Here is a 23,248-nt window from a genome sequence, read left to right on the forward strand (position 1 = left end):
GAAGCCCTTAAGGCAGCTGAGAAAAGAACCATCAACTGGACAGAGAAAGCAAGGGCTGCATTTAAACAACTGAAACATTCCTTGATGTCTGCTTCAGCTCTGGGGCCGCCAGGCTGTGGTGGTTTTGATTGGCCCAAAACATCAGCGAAGTGTTTTTAACATCTAGGAGAAATTTGGGCCCCTCAGAAGCTGTTCTAGTAGGCCTAGGGAGGTGTCTGAGGGGTGGGGTGTGGCACAAAGATGGCTCCTGTGTGTCTTGAGTGCAAGTTCTGGAAGTTTTTACATCAAGTTCAGCAGAGCCAATCTCTGATGGCTCTGAAGGTGATGGACATGCTGCTGGCCAAGTTTGGGCCAATTGGAGGTGCTGGTTACGCCTCTGTGAAAACATATTTAAGAAAAAGTCAAAACAAAGCAGGCGCGCACTTTTTTCACTTTGTAGTTGGAGGAGGAGGAGGTGCAGGTGAAAATATGTGAGGGAGAACAGCATGGAGAGTGCCAAGGTCAGTAAAGAAGGGGGGAGAAAGAGGTGCTCCAGTGCTTCTGGCACCAGAGCTGAAACTTTCTGCTAGCCGTGGTGGAAGCTATGGGGGAGCTAGAAATTCCTCCTGCAGCTCATGAAGTCTATAAGGATGCAGAAATGTACCCACAGCTCTCTCCAGAGGAGGAGGTGGATGCCTGGAAAAGACTGTGAACCAGTGGGAATCTCATCTAAGAGTTAAAACTGCAAAAGGCCTTGACTGAGAGAGATAGGCCTTGCTCCTGGCATGGAAGCAGCCTGGCCTCAGCTCGGGAGAGTCTGCACAGCACCTTATGGACAAAAGACTCATGTTGCAGCAAAAATTCGGGCGGGATGTTGCTCATGAGATTAGACCCACGCCAAAGAAGTTCTTAAAGGACTGTCTCTCGTGGGAAGGACCCCTGGCTAAGTAAAGAATTTCTTTTCCTGATTGGACTGACCAGAAGACCCCTCAACCTGCTCCCTGTCTGTGTTGCTAGTTTGCAAAGAGGAAAAAAAGGGGGGGGGGTGAGTGCAGAGACTGCTTCTTAAGAGGGTGGGGGTGAGAGCAGAAAACTGTCTGAAGAGAGAGAGAAACAAGTAGAGATAAAGAATATTTGTAGTAGAAGAATTGTGGTGATGAGTAAATTTGAGAATCTGCTCTGTGGACTGAAAAGAGACCCCACACCCTGCCCCCCCCCCACCTGGCTTGTGGATTGTAGAGAAGGAAAGGGGGTGAATACTATAAGTTCGTAAGAGGGAGGGGGGGAGTGAACAAAATAATGTATGAAAAGTATATTTTTGCCTTGCATTTATCCTCCAATTCTGTTAGGTAATTAAACACTTTTTGCAACTTTAAGCTTGAAGCCTGTTTGCCCTTTTTCGTGCGTCCTCCTGGCAAGGGTCCTGTCTCAAACCCACGACACAGGCCTAACTATGCCCTTTGGACTTTTTACATATGAGCAACAGAATTTTGCTCTAGAGGTACCGGCAGAGCACCTTGAAGACCAGCAAAGAGCTGTGGCCTATTTTTCAAAATAGCTAGACAATGTTAGCCAAGGGTGGCCTGGGTGTCTGAAAGCTGTGGCAGCAACTGTCATCCTAATACAGCAGGCTCGTAAATGTTGCTGTTGAACCGCTAGCAGAGAGAGAGAGACTGAGGCTCGAATGTGTGGTAAAATGTTCCAAATTTATTAATTAATTCCAACTTATATAGACTTTCAAAGATCACTCAGATTGGGCCAATTCAAAACCTCCCCCTAGGTTGATTGGCCAGGCTTGAATCATCCATATCTTGAGACACTGTTTTAATAACACCCAAACTTTATCTTTGTTTATAAAACACAGGAAGAAGAGAGAAAAATTTCTCACGGGAAAGGTCTGTGCTCGCCACACGTAAATTCACCCTTTTGGCAGCACATTGCCGTGTATGTACCCCATGCCATGATCTCTGTGCTGGAGAAAAAGGGGGGACACAGGTTATCCTCCAGTAAAATGCTGAAATACCAGTCTGTGTTGTTGGAACAAGACGATGTTACCCTAAAAACATCTGTTGTAAACCCTGCAATGTTTTTGTCATCCACATTACTTAATGACCCACCTGAGCATGACTGTGCAAATAATAGAGGAGACCTATTCCAGCAGACCAGACCTGAAGAATGTGCCTCTGAGGAAGCCTGATTGGGAACTGATCGCACTGACCAGAGCTCTAGAACAGAGCGAAGGAAAGAAGGTAAATATATGGACTAATTCCAAATATGCCTTCAGTGTTGTCCCTGCCCACGGAGCTATTTGGAAGGAACGTGGCCTGCTGACTGCTCAAGGTAATGGTATCAAGCATGCAAAACAAATCCTTGCACTCCTGCAGAGCATCTGGAAGCCTGCAGAAGTAGCTGTCATGCATTGCAAAAGTCATCAAAAGAGGAAGACAACCCCTGAAGTGGGAAATTGCTTTGCTGACGAAATAGCAAGAGGGATAGCAGAAAAAGGCATACTTGCGGTAGTACCACAGAAAGAAGTATATCTGACAGGGTTTACTCCAAAATATGATCAGAGAGACCATAAATGAATTAAATTTCTTAAGGCTGAAATTAAAGAGGGTGGGTGGACTGTTACCCAGTAAGCCAGGTTGTAGTCCCACCCCCGCTCCTTTGAGAAATAGCACAGAGGGAACATGAGAGTACCCACTGGGGAACAGAAAATCATTTAAAACATCTGAAGAAAGTAGTGATAGAGAGAGAGATGACTGATATTGTGCAATCTATAACAAGCAAGCGTGAAACCTGTTGCAAAAACAACCCTGACGCAAGTCTCTAAAAAGGGGGGAAATGATGCCTGATGGTTTTTGTCTTTTCTCTTTATACCCTTTTAATACCCATTTTAGACATTTTTATACCCTTTCCCTTTCCTTGTACTTTTCACAAACACTCCCTGTACCTTAGCCCTACATGTCTATAACCCTTGTACTCTGATATTTAGCCTAGTTTGGGAGTTCTCTGGGAGAAGACGAAACATCCCTACTATCTCAAAACTAGAGGCTCCAAACTTGGACGGAGCCTCCTCTCTGGAACATGTGTTTGTAAACTAGACTGTAGTCTCACTTGGAAGGAGGTAATTAGAATAGGGGGACAATTACTTCATTTGTTAAGTTTCTTATTGGGGAATTTGAGGTAGATATGCTAATTTGTGAGGTCCATAAAATTGTATATGCGTTGTACATGAGTGTGCTCCTCAGCGTGTTTCCACCTTTGACAAGGGTGCACCTGAGATCCTATTAAAAACAAGGTAATACCTTTTTTTCCCTATACTGCTGTGTCTGCCTCTTATTTTTACCAGCTTTTAAGGCATCACCAATACTAATCCATTACAGGTATGCCTTTAAAACCAAAAGGTTTTCAGAAGCATTGCTTATAATACATTTTGAATCACATCCAAATATGTCCTTGTTTACACAATTTTATTTTTGTCAGTCATTACCATCAGTATTAGACAGTTATAAATATCTTTTTTGAAATTCTTCCTCAAACACTGTAAAATACACTGAAATGAACTGTCATCTTGTCATACATAGAATCGGCCACAGGAAGTGGGGTGGTTTTTTCCTATTACACATCCTAAGCACATTTATATCTCATAACTGACTGTAATAAATCATGACAAGTGTCAATTAAGCTGAGGGGTCAGATACATTGCTTAACAGGTGTCAGAGGTTGGGGGCATTGGAATTTTTTCTTCATCCCTGTTACTAAGCAACAAATATCTGGGTGATTAGAGCCATCAAATCTTTTGTAAGAGACAAAAGGGTGTGCTAAGTAGGGCAAGGGGAGGAGGCAGCCAGCCCTTGGGACTGGTACTTGTCCGTCGGACACCGGGAGGAAAGCGAGCTGCTTTTGCTTCTGGCTAAGACCGCGGGAGATCCAACTGTGCTATGCCTTCTCCTCCTGGCTGGGTGAGCTTTTGGCTGGGGAAAAATCCAACCCCTTTCCCCGCTGGGAACGTGCACCTTTCCCGGCTGCGCTTTGCTGCAGCTGCAGGGGAGTCCGGCTGTCCCTGCCGCCCGCCCTGCTTTCGCCGCACGAGACCGCGGTGTCTGCCGTGACTGCAGAGTCCCTATCACCTCGCTGGCTAGCCCAGGAGAGAGAGCCAGCCCGCTGCCCCTGCCGCCCCGCTCACCGCTCCGAGCTGCCTGCCTGCTTTCTCAGCCCGTGCGCCATTACCAGCTGCGTGAGGCCGACCTGACCCCACGCCACCGCGCCACCTGCAGCCGCTCGGCAGTCATCGCACCTGCCCTGCCCGGCCGGGAGCTCAACAGCGCCCCTGCTGCTTGCGACCGTGATTACACCACACGGGAAAGTGCTCGGCAGCTCAAAAAGCCATCTGCTATTGGTTTCTGGTTCTATTTGTTGTTGTTATTCTTGTCATTGCTTGTTTATAGATACTAGTAAAGAACTGTTATTCCTTTTCCCATACCTTTGCCTGAAAGCCCTTGATTTCAAAATTAAAATAATTCGGAGGGAGGGGAAATCACATTCTCTGTCCTAAGGGAGGGTTCCACCTCTCTTAGCAGACACCTGTCTTTCAAACCAAGACAGCAGGGTATAATAAGACTCAGTTGTACATATTATTGCATGATGTTATAACAGCAGCAAGATTGCTGTCTGGAAGAGGAAACTTTCATAAACAGTCTCCACAACTATTTGCTAAACTAAGTCAATTTAGAATGGGTTAAAGGTTTATTTTATTTATGCACATTATTTTAAGATAAAGCCTTGAAAAAAGCAAGAGAGTACTGATATATTTTCTAGACTGTGCATTCCTTTTATTGCAATAGATAGAATGCACGTATGTTGTACAAATATCAGCCAAAGCATGGAAAATACTATTCCTTCTTAGGATATATTGTGAAGAGATTATGTAGGTTCCTATTGTTCATGGGAAGACTGTAAGCTTTTTGACACCTTTCAAACTGGGTCCTTTAAAATAAATAAATAAATTCCAAAAGAAATTTGAAGTCTTGAAATCAAATTCAGGAAGCTGGATATTTTGAAAGCTAGTTAACAGACCTTTAGAGAATGAGTTAAAATGAAAAATACATAAGAATGGAAAATAAAGGCAGATAATTTTACAAACTTTTAATACTTCAACAGTCAAATAAAAACATCTGCAATGTGAGAACTCATAATGATATATTTGGTAGTCCAAATAATATTAAGGATCTTCAATCAGTAATCCTTGATTTGGTTGGTTTAAATCAGGTCTTTGGACCAAAATGCACTCTAATTTCTTATCTAAGCAACAGTTTAATTGAATAAAGATGGTAAAACTAATACCCATAGTAATATTTTAAACTATGCTCTAGACTGAATTAATTAATGAAAAGAACAAAGATGACTCAAAGTAGGTTACATACATACTAGTGAACACAATGAAATTGAGTGCAATCATTCAAATTATAAAGGACAAGAAAAAAAAAAGTTTTTAACACAGTTAATCCAAACAGCTTTACTATGGCAAAACTGTACTTGACCCCAACAATCAAGTAGCAGAAAAGTTTGTGCATGTAATCAAAAATACAGTCTATATATATATTTTTTTTTTTTTACTCTTACTACCTACAGCAGTTATACTGAACATACACCATGGTTGTGTGTGGTGGTTTTGATTGGCCCAAAACATCAGCAAAGTATCTTTAACATCTAAGAGAAATTTAAAGCCCACCGAAGCTGTTGTGGTGGGCTTGGGGAAGTGTCTGAGGGGTGGGGAGTGGCACAAAGATGGCTCTTGTGTGTCCAGAGTGAAAGTTCTGGAAGTTTTTTCAAGTCCAGCAGAGCCAATCTCTGATGGCTCTGAAGATGATGGACATGCTGCTGGCCAAGTATGGGCCAATTAGAAGTGCTAGTTATGCCTCTGTGAAAACATATTTAAGAAAATATCAAAACAAGGTAGTCACGCACTTCTTTGTAGTTAGAAGAGGAGGAGGAGGAGGTGGAGGTAAAAATATGTGAAGGGAAAACAACATGGAGACACCAAGGTCAGTGAAGAAGGTGGGGGAGGAGGTGCTCCAGGCGCCGGAGCTGAAAAACCTCTGCTAGCCATGGTGAAGACCATGGGGGGAGCAGGAGGTCCCCCTGCAGCCCATGGAGTCCACAAGGATGCAGAAATTCACCCACAGCCCATGCCAGAGGAGCAGGTGGATGCCTGGAGAAAGCTGTGAACCAGTGGGAGTCTCATCTAAAGAGTAGAGTTAAAAGTGCAAAAGCCTTGCAAGAGAGAGAAAGGCCTTGCTCCTGGGATGGAAGCAGCCTGGCCTCAGCTCGGGAGAGTCTGCACAGCACCTTGTGAATAAAGAGGACTCATGTTGCAGCAGAATTCGGGCGGGATGTTGCTCGTGACATTGGACCCACGCTAAAGAAGTTCCCAGAGGACTGTCTCTCATGGGAGGGACCCTGTGGCTAAGTAGAGGACCCCTCTCCCTGATGGACTGACCAGAGAACAAACCCCTTACTCTGCCCCCTGCCTGTGTTGTTGGTTGGAAAGAGGGAAGGGGGGTGAGCGGAGAGACTGCTTCTTAAGAGGGAGGGGGTGAGAGCAGAGAAACTGTCTAGAGAGAGAGAGATAAGTAAAGAGTATTTGTAGTAGAAGAATTGTGGTGATGAATAGATTTATGGACCTGCTCTGTGGTCTGAGAAAATACCCCACACCCTGCCCCCCTACCTGAGTTGTTGGTTGGAAGGAGGAAAGGGGGTGAATAAAAAATGGGCTCGTAAGAGGGAGGGGGGTGAGTGAACAAAATAGTGTATGAAAAGTTTATTTTTGTCTCTCATTTATACTCCAACTTGGTTAGGTAATTAAATCACTTTGCAACTTTAAGTTTAGAGCCTGTCTGCCCTTTCTTCCGTGCGTCCTCCTACCAGTGTCCTATCTCACTTAACTCATGAGATTGGTGTGTGTTTTTACAGTTTTTTTTCTTCCCCTATCCTGCATGTCTGCAGCAAGAGAGAGCCGGGGTGCCGGCGTTTAGTCAGGGTCAAACCCCGACATTGTGATACTAAATTTTCACTTTGGGGGGTTTAATCAACATGGTAATTTTGGTTTTGTCTACTTAGAAGATCTTTGTAGGTGTGCGCACACACAAATTGCCTCATATTTAATAAAGACAAGTTATCATCAGCAACTTTCAAGGTAGCCTTCTGTCAAGGACAGAGGACAAGATGAACTCAGAATATGGGACTTCCAGCCACAACTTTTGCCACTGAAATGTCAAAATGACTTGCAAATTAACAGCATTGGGCAAAGGTCAGTTTTCATTGTTTGTGACTTAAGGAGAAATCCTAAATATTCAGGTGGGTGTGTGTGTGCATGATTTCTACTGTCTGTATGTGAGCCGTACTCTTCCTACAGTGGCACCCAACCTGTGGCAGTGGGGTGTCGCTGTTGAGCAGTTAGCAGAGTAATGAAGGCACCAGTTCTCAGTGGCAAGAAGGAATGACCTTTATTGTTTTGATTTCATCATATATATAGAGTTTTCAAAAGTCACCCAGATTGGTCGGTCAGAAGCCTTCCCCCAGGCCTGATTGGCCAGGCTTGCACTGTCCAAGTTCTGGGACACTGTTCCAATAACATCCAAACTTTATCTTTATTTATAAAACACAAGAAGAATTCTCATGGGAAAAGCCTGTGCTAGCCACAGTGGGGCACAGCCAAAATCCCAGGGAGGAAGTGCCCCTGGGCAGCCAGGCGGGTACCAAGAGGGGACACCTGCCCACAGGGAGACCCTCGGGAGGAAGCGCGGGGCTCTCTCTGTCTGATTCGCCTTAACTAAAAGCGGCAGTCAGACATGACATCTGCCTGTCGCTACCCACCCTGCGACCAAAGCCCCCACCAGGGGGTGATGGGTGGGCAGGGCGCGGCAGCAAGGAGCCCCACTCCATAACCGATTGTGCATGGTGCCCGGCTCGCTCTGTTTACAGCGAGAACACCCGCACTATCACTCTTCCTAACCTCTCAAGCCTCTGCCACCGTGCCTGCCCCAGGCCCAGAACGGCGGATCACAGCAATGCCCTTAGCCCTCACCTGCTGCCGCGCAAACGTTCGAAAGGTCCCAACCTGCTGCCATTCCCAGCAGAAGGACATAGCAACCTCCACACCCCGTGTTGTGCAAGTCTTCGGAGCAGTGGGAGCCTCCGGGGTGCGGGATCGGGACACCCCCTCACACCCCATATTGGCAGTGCTGCAATACTCCCCCCATGACCCACAACACCTGCATTCCGGTTGTGATCATACACCAACTAACTGAAGGTTAGTGCTACCGAGAACGTCATAACTAACCTACTTCTGCTTTTGTTGTGTACTACACTAAAATGCCTGATTTCATGGAACTAGGGTACTCCTCTGCCCCCTGGGCCTGGCCTTACTTCTTCACACAAGTCCAGTGCAGCTGTCAGGACACAGGCAGGCCATCTTGCTTCTTCAGCACCATTGACATTTTCTTAAATTCATTCTTCTCTTAAATTACATGTTCCCCTCTTTTAAAAGGGTGATAAGTAAAATTCAGTTCCAAATACATTATTTAGTGTCTAGGTAAAATGCATTCCTAAAAATGCAGCCTTATCAAAAAGGCTCTTAAATGCATGGAGTTAAAAATCCGAGCAAATGGCCTTGAATGTTTATATGCACAGCTCTGGAGAAAGACCAGGAATAGCACATGAATCAACAGTTGCTAAAATGTGATAGGGCTAAATATAGATTAACACAAATTTCATTTTAAGGTACACAACACATAGTCAGCAAGCATGAATTACCTCCCCACTTACCTAGTTGTCTACTTTCCTTATTAAATGTACTTAACAAAATCTGTCAGTTACATTTTAAAGTGGGATTGTGCCAGTTTCTTTGTAGCAAGATGATAAAATTGCATAATTAGGTCCCTCTTCCTAGCCTGACTGCCAGCAAATTCCGTGGTTACATAACACAACATTTCCAGAAAATATTATGTGATCGGTCCCTTAGAGTCAGAAAAACCGCGACAAAAGTGGCGAAAAAGGATTAAGCAAACACAGTCTAGCAAAACACAGGAGTTGTGGGGCAGACTGCTAACATTAATTCAGTTTGCCCACAAACAATATCCTTCAACACCGTGTAAAAGTGGGGTCTCTCCGGCAGCCTCTGACAATCCATCGGCGCAAAATTCTGATTTTTCTCGTTAACGCACAAAAGGGTTGTAATTAACCACCTTTACTCTGCACTGAAACTACTATGGCCTTTCATACTCACGCACACGTAGTGCCTGCTACCTTTAGGCGCGCCGAGCCCCGGCACTGACACGCCAACAAAACGTTAACAGCTCCACACCCACACACGCCTGCCCGCCCGCCCCGCCTCACCCCGCCTCACCCCAGGCTTCTTCCCATGACGCCACTCTGAGCACGCATTCCTACCTTCAGTGCAGAGCGATAAGAGAAGCACCTGGTCGAGGCAAAGCGGGTAAGGACAGGCAAGCAGCAACGTCCCACTTCGTCCGGGAGCAGAGTAAGCTGGAGTGAGGGAGCAAGTGACAACACGAAAATATGTGTTAGTAGGTCAGAACTACGGACGGAGGCATGCAGGCACGCAGGCACTCTTACGGCCGATCGGCTGGCCTGTCAGTCAACAAGGGACACCAACAACACCCCAATCCACGCCGAGCACTCTTCGGGGGCTGGCCAATGGAGGCTGCCGGGGGGCGGGGCCGGACATCCCGCCCTTGCGCTGCTGGGGCTGTATGTGGTACGGTAGGTATACGTGCTGGGTATTGTATAACCCTCCAAGCGGTGGGGCGTGCGTGGTGGGCTTCCGCGGCCGCGAAAGGCTCCGTGAGGGCTGCAGTGAGCTGGTGCGCGGCTGCGTGCGTGCGTTCGTTCGTGGATAGGGTTTTTGCCCTTACTCCAAGGAAGATTTATGCAGAGGTTTGAGTGCTGTCAGTTTTATAGGGAAAATTAATTGACCTGTATCTCTCACAGTCTTAGTTTACTTGGTATGTAGTGTAATTCTGTTGTATCTGACCAAAATGTAAAAATAAAAATCTGATCTGACAAGCACCATTTCAAAGTAATTACACAAGACTGAAAATCTGTGTTTCTAAGGTACATCTCTGCCATCTAGCCATGGCATATGGGTAATCCTCTAATTAATTATACTTAATCTTTGACTTGCAAACAAAAATTAAAGAGAGGGAAAAAAAAGAAAAAAGCTTGCTGAAGATAGGTTGACTCAATGTTGGGTGTGTTTCCTGCTGTTATACCACTTGACATTTTGTGCTATGAGCTACAAAGCTTACACTGTATGCATCAGAGTACAGCCAGAGTTTTCTTTTTCTGATCTTCAAGGATGAAAGATTTTACTATATTTCTTCCATTGACTTCATTGCTGCTCTCATCCCAGTGCTGAAATACTCAAAAATGAGGGAATATTTTGGAGAACCCATTTACATTGCTTCTAATCCCACTTGCCATAACAAGGTAATTCCTCAATAAGAACTGAGTGCCTGCCTGCAGTTCAACATCTCCCAAACCCTCAAATCACGCTTCTCTTTGCAGAGTATTACAAAAAAGGAAGACTAAATAGAGGAGTCTGGTATTGTTTTGACCTTTGTTTAACCTTCATTTTATAAAAATATATATGTCCAGCAAGAAATCCAACTCCCTCAGAATGTGTTTGAATTTATACACATTTGATTTCATTATATGTTTTCCTCATATTTTTTTCTTTGCAGGTTTATCACTCTTTTTTTCTTCCACAAATAAAATATCTGAAGAGAACAAAAACAATCTTTATTAATTTCTAATTCTAGAACAAAAATTATTCATTATTTCATCCTGTTAGATGCTCTTACCAAAATAGCACAGTCCTCCCTAAGATAGCCCTTTTATATTACTCTGTTATCCCGTATTTATATGTCAATGGAGATAGCCCTCTGGAGCAAAATATTTGGGTAGACAGGAACCACATGAAGTTCTACAAGGAGAAGTACAAAGTCCTGGGGAGGAACAACCTCATGTACCAATATATGCTGCAGGCTGAGCAGCTGAAAAGCAAATTGGCAGAAAAGGACCTAGGAGTCCTGGTGGACACCATGTTGAACATGAGCCAGCAATGTGCCCTTGCTGCAAAGAAGGCAAATGGTATCCTGGGCTGCATTAGACAAAATACTGCCAGCAGGTCAAAGGAGGTTATTCTTACTCTCTGCTCAACATCAGTGAGGCCACACCTGGAGTCCCGTGTCTGGTTTGGGGCTCTCCAGTACAAGAGAGACATGGACATACTGGAGAGAGTCCAGTACAGGTCCACTAAAATGATTAACAGACTAGGGAATCTCTTCTATAAGGAAAGGCTTAGAGAGCTGTGATTGTTTAGTGTAGAGAAAAGAAGGCTCAGGGGGAATCTTATCAATGTATATTAATACCTGAAGGGAGGGTGTAAAGATGATGGAGCCAGGCTCTTAAGTGGTGTCCAGTGACAGGGGGTAAGGCAATAGTCACAAACCGAAATGCAGGAGGTTGTTTTATCCGAGCATCAGGAAACACTTTTTTTACTGTGAGGGTGACTAAGTACCGGAATAGATTGCCCAGAGAAGTTGCAGCCTCTCCCTCCTTAGAAATATTCAAAAGCTTCCTGGACATGGTCCTGTGCAACTGGTTCTAGGTGTCTGTGCTTGAGCAGGGGAGTTGGACCAGATGACCTCCAGAGAGGTACCTTCCAACCTCAACCATTCTGTGAATCTTTCCTAACAGAAGGCAAATTCAGAAATAAGATGAGTTCATTGAATACTTTTTAGTTTATCTGCCCCTGATCTTTTATCATACTTACCTATACCTTCCAAATAAATCTATTAATTCATTTATATTTATGTCCTCAAGTTATTCATTGTGCAAATCTAATGAACTTTACTGACATTGATTTTCCTCTCTCTGCTCCTAATCTTCTAATATGTAGAATATAAAGCCTTGATAATGGTAACAGACTACAGAGCCCACCATTACTAGAAAGAGGATTCATCAGCAGCCCAAGTCAGAGATCTAGTTGTCTCCCTTTGTGGGCTGCATGGTCAGTTAGTTTGCCATAGTTGTGCTTGCCAGTGGACACGCAAAAATAATTGACATGCTATTGGAAATTTCATAAGTGAGTGCTAGCAATGAGCTTGAAGATCTGTTTGCTCATTAATATTGGTGGTCTATTTAAGTCAAGTCTTAGGCAACTTGTCCTGCAAACATTATTTCCCATACTATACATGTTGTATTTAATATAATACAGTGAGAGTCCCCAGGACTGTGAAAAATTAAAGCAAACCTCAAAATTGCAGAAAAATTTTAAAATTAAAAAGTATGTTCTTTGTTTTACTATGGAAAATATTTGTGATTGAGCATATATTATTAGCAACTTTCTGTAAAGAATAAATGCAAGTGCCTCAAATCTGCCTTCATAGCTTAGATTATTGAAATATAGAAAGAAGTCTCCAAGGCAATAATATCCTTCCTATGTGGGTGTATAGTCTTGGAAATAATACTGAAGATGGAGTTTACTCACTGTCGGGGGTTGAGAATTTCTTCCCATTCCTGTTACTAAGCAACAAATGGTCCGATGTTCGGAGCGATCAAGCCTTTTGTAAAAGACAAAGGCTAGGTTTTTGGGCAGGGCAAGGTAAGGGAGAGCCGGCCCTGGGAACTCTCTCTCGTGGTTCGGACGCTGAGGGTAGAGGCTGCTGGCTCTTTGCTTTCCAGCTGCTACCAGAGGAAATCCAACTGTGCCCTGTTTCTCTTCCCTCCTGGCTGGGTGAGCTTTGATTCAACTTTTCTCCTCACGGGGAAGGGCGCGTTTTCCCCCCCCCCGGGCTGCGTTCCCTCGTGGCTGCTGCCGGGAGAGTCCCGCGGCCCCTGCTGCCTGCCCCCGCCCTCTGCCGCACGAGACCGCGGCGTCTGCTGTGACTGCAGAAATTCTCGCTGGCCGGAGAGAGAGAGAGAGCGCCCGCTCCTGCTGCCCTGTTCCCTCGCTGCCCTGAGCTGTTTTCCGCTGCCCTGCGTGTTTCTCAGCCCATTCGCCATTGCAGCTGCCGAACGGTGACCTGACCCTGCGCCACAGCGCCACCTGCAGCTGCTCGAGAGTCATTGCACCTGCCCTGGCCGGCCGGGAGCTCAACAGCGCCCCTGCTGCTTGCAACCGTGATTACACCACACGGGAGAAGGTTCAGCAGCTCACGTTATCTGCTGTTTGGTTTTCTGGTTCTAGTTGTGGTTTGCTATTATTGTTATTGTTTGTTTATAGATACTAGTAAAGAACTGATACTCCTTTTTTCCCATACCTTTGCCTGAAAGCCCTTGATTTACAAAATTAAATAATTCGGAGGGAGGAGGGGAAGGAAAATCACATCCTCTGCTCTAGGGGAGGGTTCAGCCTCTCTTGGCAGACACCTGTCTTTCAAACCAAGACACTCACCTATTTGCTTTTACGTTCATTACTAATTATAATCAGCCGTAAATCTGGACCTGATATTTTTCTCAGATTTACAGTAAAGACAAGCTGCTGTATTTCATGTTACCTAAAAGTAAGGATAGTCAACACCTACAGAAAAATCTGATATTACCCTCCAAGCCCTATGATGCGTGCTTGGTAGGGACCAGGGAAAGGAAAATCTTAGATACAGCTTTTTAGATATTGCCAGTCATCTACTTTCCCACTTTATCTTTGTTATCCCCATTTAATCTTTGTTGACATTAGTCTTCCCATTGCCTTTTATGATATTACATTTGTGAGTAATCCTTCCTCAAGTGACAGTACAAAGTTTGTAATAAATATATCTCATTTGATTTTCAACAAAATGTTTGGAAGCCTATCATGCTTGACCACTGAAGGCAGACAGACACTGAGGACAGGCATTTTCCTATGATGTGCTTTGAGAAATGATGCTAAAAGCCAACATGACATGATGTGATCTACAGCCACCATAACAACTAAGAATAGTAAAATATGTATTAAAATATTGAGCAATTGTCTCTTCTATGATACTAATTCTCAGTGAGTCATTTGTTGAAGCCTCTATGTTTTGCAAAATACTTTGTAAATGTGTTCTACTGAACTGAAAATTGAGTAGTAAACTTAAAGGTATTAATAAAAATATTGTCACAGCAATGATTAGCAGACAGACAAGAAGTCTTCTTTGTTCAGTGCAGGAGGTCTTTGAATGACTTATGTTTATTAAATGTTGAAGTGATGCATGCACTGTTGGCAGGCTAATTATAGCCTTGTGAAAGAATTGAGTTTAATTCTTAGTGCTAGACTCACTCTCAAGGACTGTAGACAGCTTGGAAAAACCCTTAGCAGGTGTACTGATCATGGCTGGCAGACCAGTGTCCATCGATTAGTTAGTGATCTAACAGGAGTGAGTCTTCAGGCTTGTGCTGTGCTGCACAAATTATTTGGCCACAGGATGACCTCAGCCAGCTCATTGTAACAGAGGAGCCTGCAAGCATCTCCCACTTGGTACCATGATTACACCACCTGTGTAGGCTTGCCTTTATCTAAAACTGCAGCAAGAAGTTCTTGTGTGAATGTCCTTTATGATAGAGGAGAATTTTTTCTTATAAGAAAAATTATATAATAACTCAAATGACTGAAATGGGAGAACTTCTATGGACTGGGTCTGCCTGTGTGCTGCACATGGATTGGAGGCCCATTTGATGCTACTCCACTCAGGGTTCTCAGCATCTAAAAGGACATGAGATTAACTATATTATTCTCTCCTTATAGTCTTAGCTCTAATAAAAAGCATTTTAAATGAAACCTTACAGAGCTCTGAGTGCCTTTCTTACTGGGATCATAACAGACCAGCACCTCCTGGTGAAAAATAGTAGGGAAGCAGAAAAGCATCTAGTTGTTCAACAGCAATTTTCATAAAGACTTCATAATTTAAAGTTATGTAGAAGGCTCAATTCAAACTTGTGCTCCTGAAATTCTTTGCTTGGCTACTTGGTAACCTCTCATTCTTTTTTTTCCCCTTAACATGCTCAGTCAACCAAAGTTTTGCTGCTGTACATGCAGCAGGGATATGCCCTTCTTGCAGATAAGTCAAAGTAGGCCATAGAAATGCATCATTCCTTTACCTGAGTCCTGAACTGTGCTTTATCTGATAGACATTTTGAAATATTTCTACCAGCTACCTATTGTTACAAACTCTCATTGCACTGGAGGCTTTTTAACTTTTGGACTGAGAAGTTCTAAAACTGACATATGTCAAGAGGGTGTATAGAAAGTGGCTTAATATACAGAAAAAGTGTTAAAAATCACCAGATTGGAAACAAAGAGCAAAAGTGAGCCTGCCTTATATAGCTAAACAATCAGGACATCTGTGCTTCACTACTTCAAAGGTAGTTTATGCATGGAGAAGACTGGAATCAACCCTGAATAACATTCTGTCTTATCTGAGTTGAATAGATAGCTGTTATGAATTTATATATTCTCTCCTGGTTAACCCTGATTCCCTCATACAACATCACATGTAAAAATGTGCTTATTCACTAGCTCAAAAATAGTTCCTTAAAATAAATATGATGGAGACTTGCACAGTATCTGTTTTCCTCATTGCCTTTCATGTAAGAAACAGATATCAGATGCAAGAAAGACCCAACAGAATGTAGTAAGAGAGTGGAATTGGAGAATATGTAGTCCAATGAAGCCAGTAAGTATCAGCAGTCTGCAAACAGTTATTTTAGAGGTATCCTAATTGTTAATGCCTATGCCTTTCCTTCAGATGGAAGATGGAAGTCCAGTACATGAATCTATTTTGACTACCAGACTCATGTTCTTCATGAATAAACACCAGTTCCTAAACAATATTTGGTGCAAATCTCTTATGTTAAAACAGGTAAACATGGATAAAATCTATTAGGAAATTCAAGTGGAACTAGAGAAAAGGAAACCCTATTGAGTGTTCCAAATATTTATGTGGTTGAAACACTTAAGAGTTACAAGTATCTTCTCTCCAGAGCTGCTTCTAACACAAGTCATAACAACACAGAAAAACATTGTTTGACTGTAATCTTGCTCTTAAATTGAGCTGGCTGAAACACAGAAAAAAATTGAAATAGGACATTATGTCAAATGATGGTTTATGAAGCCTGTAGTGCTAATGGCAAGCTAGATTTACCTAGTTGTTGGGAGGAATCTCTACTAGTGATGACACATCCTATAGGAGAATATTCTTGTAATTTGTTAAAACTCCTGAGCTGCCTCTCCTCATGTTAAAACAGAGAAGGAGAAATCAGGGAGGAGAGAGCTGAGGGGAGTTGGCTGCATGGGATTGTCTTTGAGGTGTGAAACTCTTACTGCAAACATCTTGGAGCAATGAGAGAACTGTGGTGCAGAATTAGGTCAAGGGGATCAGGTTTTCACTACTGGTGATCAGTAGTACAAATGAGATGAACATTATGCAGACCTTCTTGAAGTCTTCTCCAACATCCCCTATTTAATTCTTCCCTTACGGAGAATCACAGAATTGCAGAATATGCTGAGTTGGAAGGGACTCACAAGGATCGAGTCCAACTCCTGGCTCTTCACAGGACCATCCCCAAGAGTCACACCATGTGCCTGAGACCATTGTCCAAATACTTCTTGAACTCTGTCAGGCTTAGTGCTGTGACCATTGCCCTGGGGAGCCTGTTCCAGTGCCTAACCACCCTCTGAGCGAAGAACTTTTTTCTAATATCCAACCTTACCCTTCCCTGACACAACTTCAGGCCGTTCCCTCAGGTCCTATCACTTGTCACCAGAGAGAAAAGATCAGTGTCTGCCCCTCCTCTTCCCCTCATGAGGAAGTTGTAGGCTGCAATGAGGTCTCCCCTCACTCTCCTCTTCTCCAGGCTGAACAGACCAAGCGACCTCAGCTGCTCCTCATACAGCTTCCCCTCAAGGCCCTTCACCATCTTTGTTGTCCTCCATTGGGTACTCCCTAATACCTTAATATCTTTTTTATATTCTGGCAACCAAAACTGCTCACAGTATTCAAGGTGAAGCCACCCCAGTGCAGAGCAGAGCGGGACAATCACTTCCCTTGACTGCCTGGTGATGCTGTGCCTAATGCACCCCAGGACATGGTTGGCCCTCCTGGCTGCCAGGGCGCTGCTGGCTCATATTCAACTTGCCGCTGAGCAGGACCCCCAGGTCCCTTTCTGCAGCATTGCTTTCCAGCGTCTCATTCCCCAGTACGTACATCCAGGGTTGCCCCATCCCCGGTGCAAAATCCAGCACTTTCCCTTATTGAACTTGATATGGTTGGTGATATCCCAGCCCTCTAATTTATCAAGGCCTCTCTGCAGGGCCTTCCTGCCTTCAAAAGAGTCAAGAGCTTCTCCCAGTTTTGTATTGTCTGCAAACTTGCTTAGTATTCCTTCCAGTCCTGTGTCCAAGTAATTTATGAAGATATTGAAGAGCACAGGGCATAAGATGGAGCCCTGTGGAACCCCACTAGTGACAGATCACCAGTCTGATGTCACCCCGTTCACTAGAACCCTTTGCGCCTGACCTGTGAGCCAGTTGCTCACCCATCCCAGGATGTGTTTATCCAGCTGCGAGTTGGACATTTTGTCTGGAAGGATCTTGGGAGTCCGGCTGTGCACTGCCTTCTCCTCCTGGCTCGGTGAGCTCTTGCTTGGGAAAGGGCGTGGGATTCCGACCCTTTTCCCTGCTGGGAGTACGCACCTCCCCAGCTGCGCTTTTGCAGCAAATTCGGAGGAGTCCGCCTGTCGCTGCCCCCACCCTGTTTTGCCGGAACGCACCGCGGTGTCTCCTATAACTGTGGAGTTTCTGCCACCTTTGCTGGCTAGCCTGGGTGAACGAGCCCTGCTGCTCCAGCTCGCTACTCTGAGCTCCCTGCTGCGGGCTGTCCTGCTGTCCTGCAGTTCAGCTCACCCGCCATTACCCACGTGAGATGAGGAGCTGACCTCGTGCCACAGCGCCACCTGCAACTGCTCGGGAGTCATCGCACCTGCCCTGCCTGGCTGGGAGCTCAACGTCGCCCCTGCTGGCTGTGACTGTAACTGCACCAAAGGAAAGGGTGTCTGGCAGCCCAGAGCAAGCTGCCAACAGGTTTCTGGGTTTTGTTTGTTGTTGCTACTATTGTTTGTTGCTTGTTTACTTTGTTATAGATACTAGTAAAGAACTGTTATTCCTTTCCCCATATCTTTGCCTGAAAGCCCTTGATTCCAAAGTTATAATAATTCAGAGGGAAGGGGGGGTCATATTCTCTATTCTAAAGGAAGGTTTCCACCTTTCTTAGTAGACACCTGTCTTTCAAACCAAGACACCAGGGGACCTTACTCACTAATTCCCTGTGATGCCCAAAAAGATAGGCTGGAAATAAAACCCCATAGACCAGTGTCTATAGAGCCGGTATTTGTTTATTGCAGAGCTGGAGGTGAGGGGGATTTCTACATCTAACTCACCCATTTTTGTCAAGTGCTGTGGTTCATTTATACAGTAAATATCGCTTAATGTTATTATGTCATTATAACATCATTATATATGCACTGGAGTGACGTTGGAATTCGCGGCGAGAGTGAGCAAGCAGCAGTCTCAATGTGAGATATAAGCAAGCTCCATTTATTTCACCGTATGGGTGGCTTATATACTATTACAGTGTTTCTATTTATATCACATAGCTTACAATCTACATTCTTCTCACACATTCAGAGATCCTCCTTAGTTACTCCTTAATTTCTCATGAAATTCTCTCACAGCCTAGAGGCACAGCTGTGACTTTCGGTATTTTTCTCACGACACTTTGCCAGGGCTCTACTGAGGCCTATGTTCAGCTTGTTCACCTAACACAAGTCTTGCTCGTACTTGACACAAGCCCTATTACATTTTGCAACACTGGAGCTTATTTACATAATATGATCTCATGGTTATAAATAGTTATTTTGTGTGAGAACTGACAGGTAGCTTGCCTCAGCTCACTGCCTCAGTTCACAGACATGGAATCGATACAATCCGCTCATACCCATGAGAATCTTAGCGTCAACACGAGCAAGAAATAAAAACACAGGAAGGAATTTGCACCTGTTTGAAGGAGGCTGTTGCGAGATAGTGTGCTACCTATAGGCACCCAATGAGTTTAAAATGTAGTAAGTTTGGAGCCAATGGACATATAGGGTGCATGCTATGAAATAGTATAAAAGAAGCTCTGTAGTAATAAAGTAGCTCTTTTCTTTTCTTGGACTGAATTGTTGTTCCTCTATACACATGTGTCGAGTCCACCTCAACAGCGACACTTTTGTGCTGTGCTTGCTCCTGCCCAATTTGGTGGTCGTAGGGGTCTTCTTGTGATGAAGGCTCAAGGTCTTCTTCGAATCTGAACTTTTCACCTTTGTCTTTGGAGCATGTGCAGTTATGGTGTTCCTTGGTGTCTACAGTTCTAACTGGTCTAAATTCTTTATTTTGTGGCTAATTGGCTTTACATTTGCCAATTTCTCATTAGTACTATACTTGTCCATCTTTGAAACTATCCATCTGGGGAGTGTTTTTTTTGTTGTTGTTGTTTTTTTGGGTTTTTTTTTTTGTCTAGTCAGCATTAAGCAACTAGTTAACCATATACCAGCCATTACATTGTATAGAAAGTTATAATTAAAGTTATATTAGTAAAAAAAGTTATGATTCAGGTTATATAGGTATCTTATAACTCAAGCTATATAAGCATCTTTTACCTCTGACCCAAATTATATAGGCATCAAGTGCCCCCTTTCTTTACTCCTTTGTGAATTGTTTCACAAGTTATATTGAGGTGTCTGTGTGCATTCCCAGAAAATATGTTCCTCTTTCTATTCTATTCTATGCCTCAACTGGTAACTTTTCCAGTCATCATAAGAAGTTGTATTCTGTTTGCAACACCACAGAAAACATTGACTGAATACACAGGTACAGAGAATGATTATTCCTAAGAACAAAATTACCATGAAGAACTGTTTTAGCCAATTGAAATCTGGGAGCCAAGACATGTTTCCCCTAAGTGGGTTGTCCAAGAAGTGTCATCTTTTGTTACTTCATGAAGTACCCTTGCATGTTGCCAGATTGTATGTATATCTGTTGCTATTTGCCCTGATTGATCTACATATGTACAACAACTAGTATTTACTAGTGTACAAACTCCTCCCATTTGTGCTGTAATCATATCCAATACCGTTCAATTTTGGAGTGCTACTTCCTTTAGGGAATTGACTTCTGTTTGCGACCGTCCAATGGCATCTGCTAGTGTATTTGCAATTATTTCCATTTCTGCTGAGATGTTTACTATTGCTGTGGCTAGCACAGGCTTTTCCCATGAGAATTCTTCTTGTGTTTTATAAATAAAGATAAAGTTTGGATGTTATTGGAACAGTGTCCCAGAACTTGGACGGTGCAAGCCTGGCCAATCAAGCCTAGGGGAAGGCTTCTGACCGACCAATCTGAGTGACTTTTGAAAACTCTATATATATGATGAAATCAAAACAATAAAGGTCATTCCTTCTTGCCACTGAGAACTGGTGCTTTCATTACTCTGCTAGCTGCTCAACAGCGACATATTGCCATTTCTAACTGTGCTATTCCTAGAGGAAATAATAAGGCCCTAACCTGTGTTATATCTATTTAGAGGGTTCAACGATACACTTCAACTTAATAGATTTTTCCAAACTCCTCTCCAGATTCCTCTAACAATCCCTGTAATTGAACTAGTGTGATTTATCATCTGTATGTGTGGGACAAGGTACCCCATGGTACATTATCCTGTCCAATTTCCGGGTAATTGCTTATGGGCTGTTCCATTTCTGCGCAACCACCAATAACCATCTGGCAAATCACAACTCACTGTAATTCTTATTAAGGGGTCGTTAGTATGTCTGGCATACAAATAGTTATGCCATTGTTGTGAGGGGACAAGTAAAGTTATGTTAAACCAGACCTATGGTAGGGAAACAATTTTGGTCCAATTGCTAGTGTTGTTAAAATAGCCAAGATTGGGTCCCGCAAACTTTGATTCTATATAAGTAATAGATTGATTAACAAGCATTAATTGAAAAGGAGGTGTTCCCATAGGGGAGCCTGGCCGCTCACATTGGTGTCTATGTTCATACAGGAAATATGGGCTTAACTCAGTCCAACTACTAGAGGGCACCCCCAACAACAGTGAGCGTAACTGTTGTACCTCTCCACACAACCAGCATTACCTTATGCTAGTATGGTTTGCTATGGATTCAAGCAAAGCCACATAATTATTAGCATTGAAGGTTATAGTGACTTGCCACAAAGCAACAAAGCATAACAATGTGTTCATAGTTTATGGCTGATTTTCAGTTTCAGTCCTTCAGTGTCAACAGCTGTTGCAGCCCATCGTTTAGCAGGCAAGTTCTTGACTTGGGTATAATGGGTCCAGGTAGGTTTCTCTTTTACGGGAACCACGGTGAAATTTGTCAGAAGGACCTGAAAAGATCCGTCCCACTTCTCTTGTAGAGGATCACCTCAAAAATTCTTAACATATACCCAGTCACCAGGATCAATTGCATGCAATTTATGATCTGGCTGCTTAGGTTGATTTTCAAACACAATATTAAATTTATGATGCAATTGTTTGTTTATTGCTTTTAAATATTCACAGATATATTGATTGCCTACTTGAGCCAAATTTTCATCATGAGTAACATTCAGTCCATAAGGTCTACCATAAAGAATTTCGAATGGGCTAACCTTTTCTTTTGATCGAGGTTTCACCCTGGGTCGCACAAGGGTGATGGGTAGAGCTTGGTACCAATGCAGATTGGTTTCCTGGCAAATTTTTGCTATTTGCTGTTTAATCATATGGTTCATTTTCTCTACTTGACCATTCTATTGTGGCCTGTAGGGGGTATGAAGCTGCCACTGAATTCCTAATACTTTGCGGATTGCTTGCACAATTTGCGCACAAAAATGCGTTCACTTATCAGAGGAAATTTCTCTGGGTACTCTGAACCTAGGGATGATTTCATTTAGCAATGCTTTTACTACTTCTCAAGCTTTGTTTGTTCTACAAGGGAATGCCCCTGGCCACCTAGAAAAGGTGTCATTTAACACCAATAGATATGTGAAACCCCCCTTTCTTGGGAGTTCAGGAAAATCTATTTGCCATACTTCCCCTGGAAAAGTTCCCCTGTCAATCACTCCTTGTTCTAGCCTAACTGTAGTATTTGGATTGTTCTTTAAACAGATGTCGCATTGTGATGTTACTTCTTTAATGACTTTTAACAAATGTGGGCCTGAAACTCGTGCTCTGAGATATTGGTAGAGGGGTCTACTCCCCAATGAGTTTTATCATGTTCAGATTTCACATAGTGTTTCAAAGCTCTTTCAGGTATTACTAATTGGCCTGTTTCTAACTGTCCCCATGCATTCTCTAGAAGTTTCCCTTTATTATCTTGTATCCATTTGTGATCTCCTGGCTGATAATTTACTGGTTGCCCAGTTTCTACTTCAGTGGGTATCAACGCAGTCACCACTGGCTCATTTCTTTCAGCGGCCAGCCTAGCTTCATAATCTGCCAATCTGTTACCTTCCTCAGGGAGAGTGTTACCTTTAGAGTGTCCCCAGCAATGCATAACTGCCACCTGTGATGGGAGTTTCACTGCTTCCAGGAGTCTGAGGACGTCAGTTGCATTTTTGACAACTTTCTTCTGAGCTGTTAAGTCCTCTTTCTCTCCAAATCACATCATGAGCATGGACAATCCCATAAGCATATTTGGAATCTGTCCAAATATTGATGATTTTTCCCTTTGCTAGCTCCAACGCTTGGGTTAGAGCTATCAGCTCAGCCTTTTGTGCTGAAGTTCCTGCAGGTAATGAATTTGACTCGATTACCTTAGAGACAGTGGTCACAGCATACTCAGCCATCCATGCCCCTTGCTTCATGAAACTACTGCCATCAGTAAACCGGTTGTTGGCATCTGGGGAGTGGTTCTTCTTTCAGATCTGGGCGGCTGGAGTACACAGCCTCGATGGTTTTCAGGCAATCATGTACTACTGGTTACGCTTCAGATTTTCCTTGCAGAAAGGAAGCAGGGTTAACAATGTTAGTTACTTGAATGTCAGTATCATCAGATCCGGCCAGAACTGCTTGATATTTCAGAAATCTTGAAGGAGACAACCACTGATTTCCTTTTTGCTCTAGGACAGCCGACACTGTGTGTGACACTAGAACAGTCATCTTTTGTCCTAGCATGAATTTTC

At 43.5% G+C, this 23,248-nt stretch overlaps 1 protein-coding gene and 1 long non-coding RNA gene across 2 annotated transcripts in view; one reads left to right on the forward strand and one right to left on the reverse strand.

Moving 5' to 3' along the window:
* The first annotated feature begins 733 nt into the window (after positions 1-733).
* Positions 734-23,248, forward strand: part of LOC146425697 (uncharacterized) — a 177,705-nt gene continuing 155,190 nt past the window's right edge. Inside the window, exon 1 of the long non-coding RNA XR_014846573.1 lies at positions 734-1,028. This is a non-coding gene — a long non-coding RNA (uncharacterized LOC146425697). The remainder of the gene's footprint in view (positions 1,029-23,248) is intronic.
* On the reverse strand, positions 19,837-20,818 carry LOC146425698 (endogenous retrovirus group V member 2 Env polyprotein-like). Its single transcript, XM_085041504.1, is given in 3 exon segments — positions 19,837-20,015; positions 20,018-20,311; positions 20,764-20,818. Coding segments are annotated over 3 exon segments (528 nt in total).

The sequence above is a fragment of the Lichenostomus cassidix genome, chromosome W, assembly GCF_008360975.1.
Source record: "Lichenostomus cassidix isolate B80296 chromosome W, HeHo_3.0, whole genome shotgun sequence".
In the NCBI taxonomy this organism is placed as follows: Eukaryota; Metazoa; Chordata; class Aves; order Passeriformes; family Meliphagidae; genus Lichenostomus; species Lichenostomus cassidix.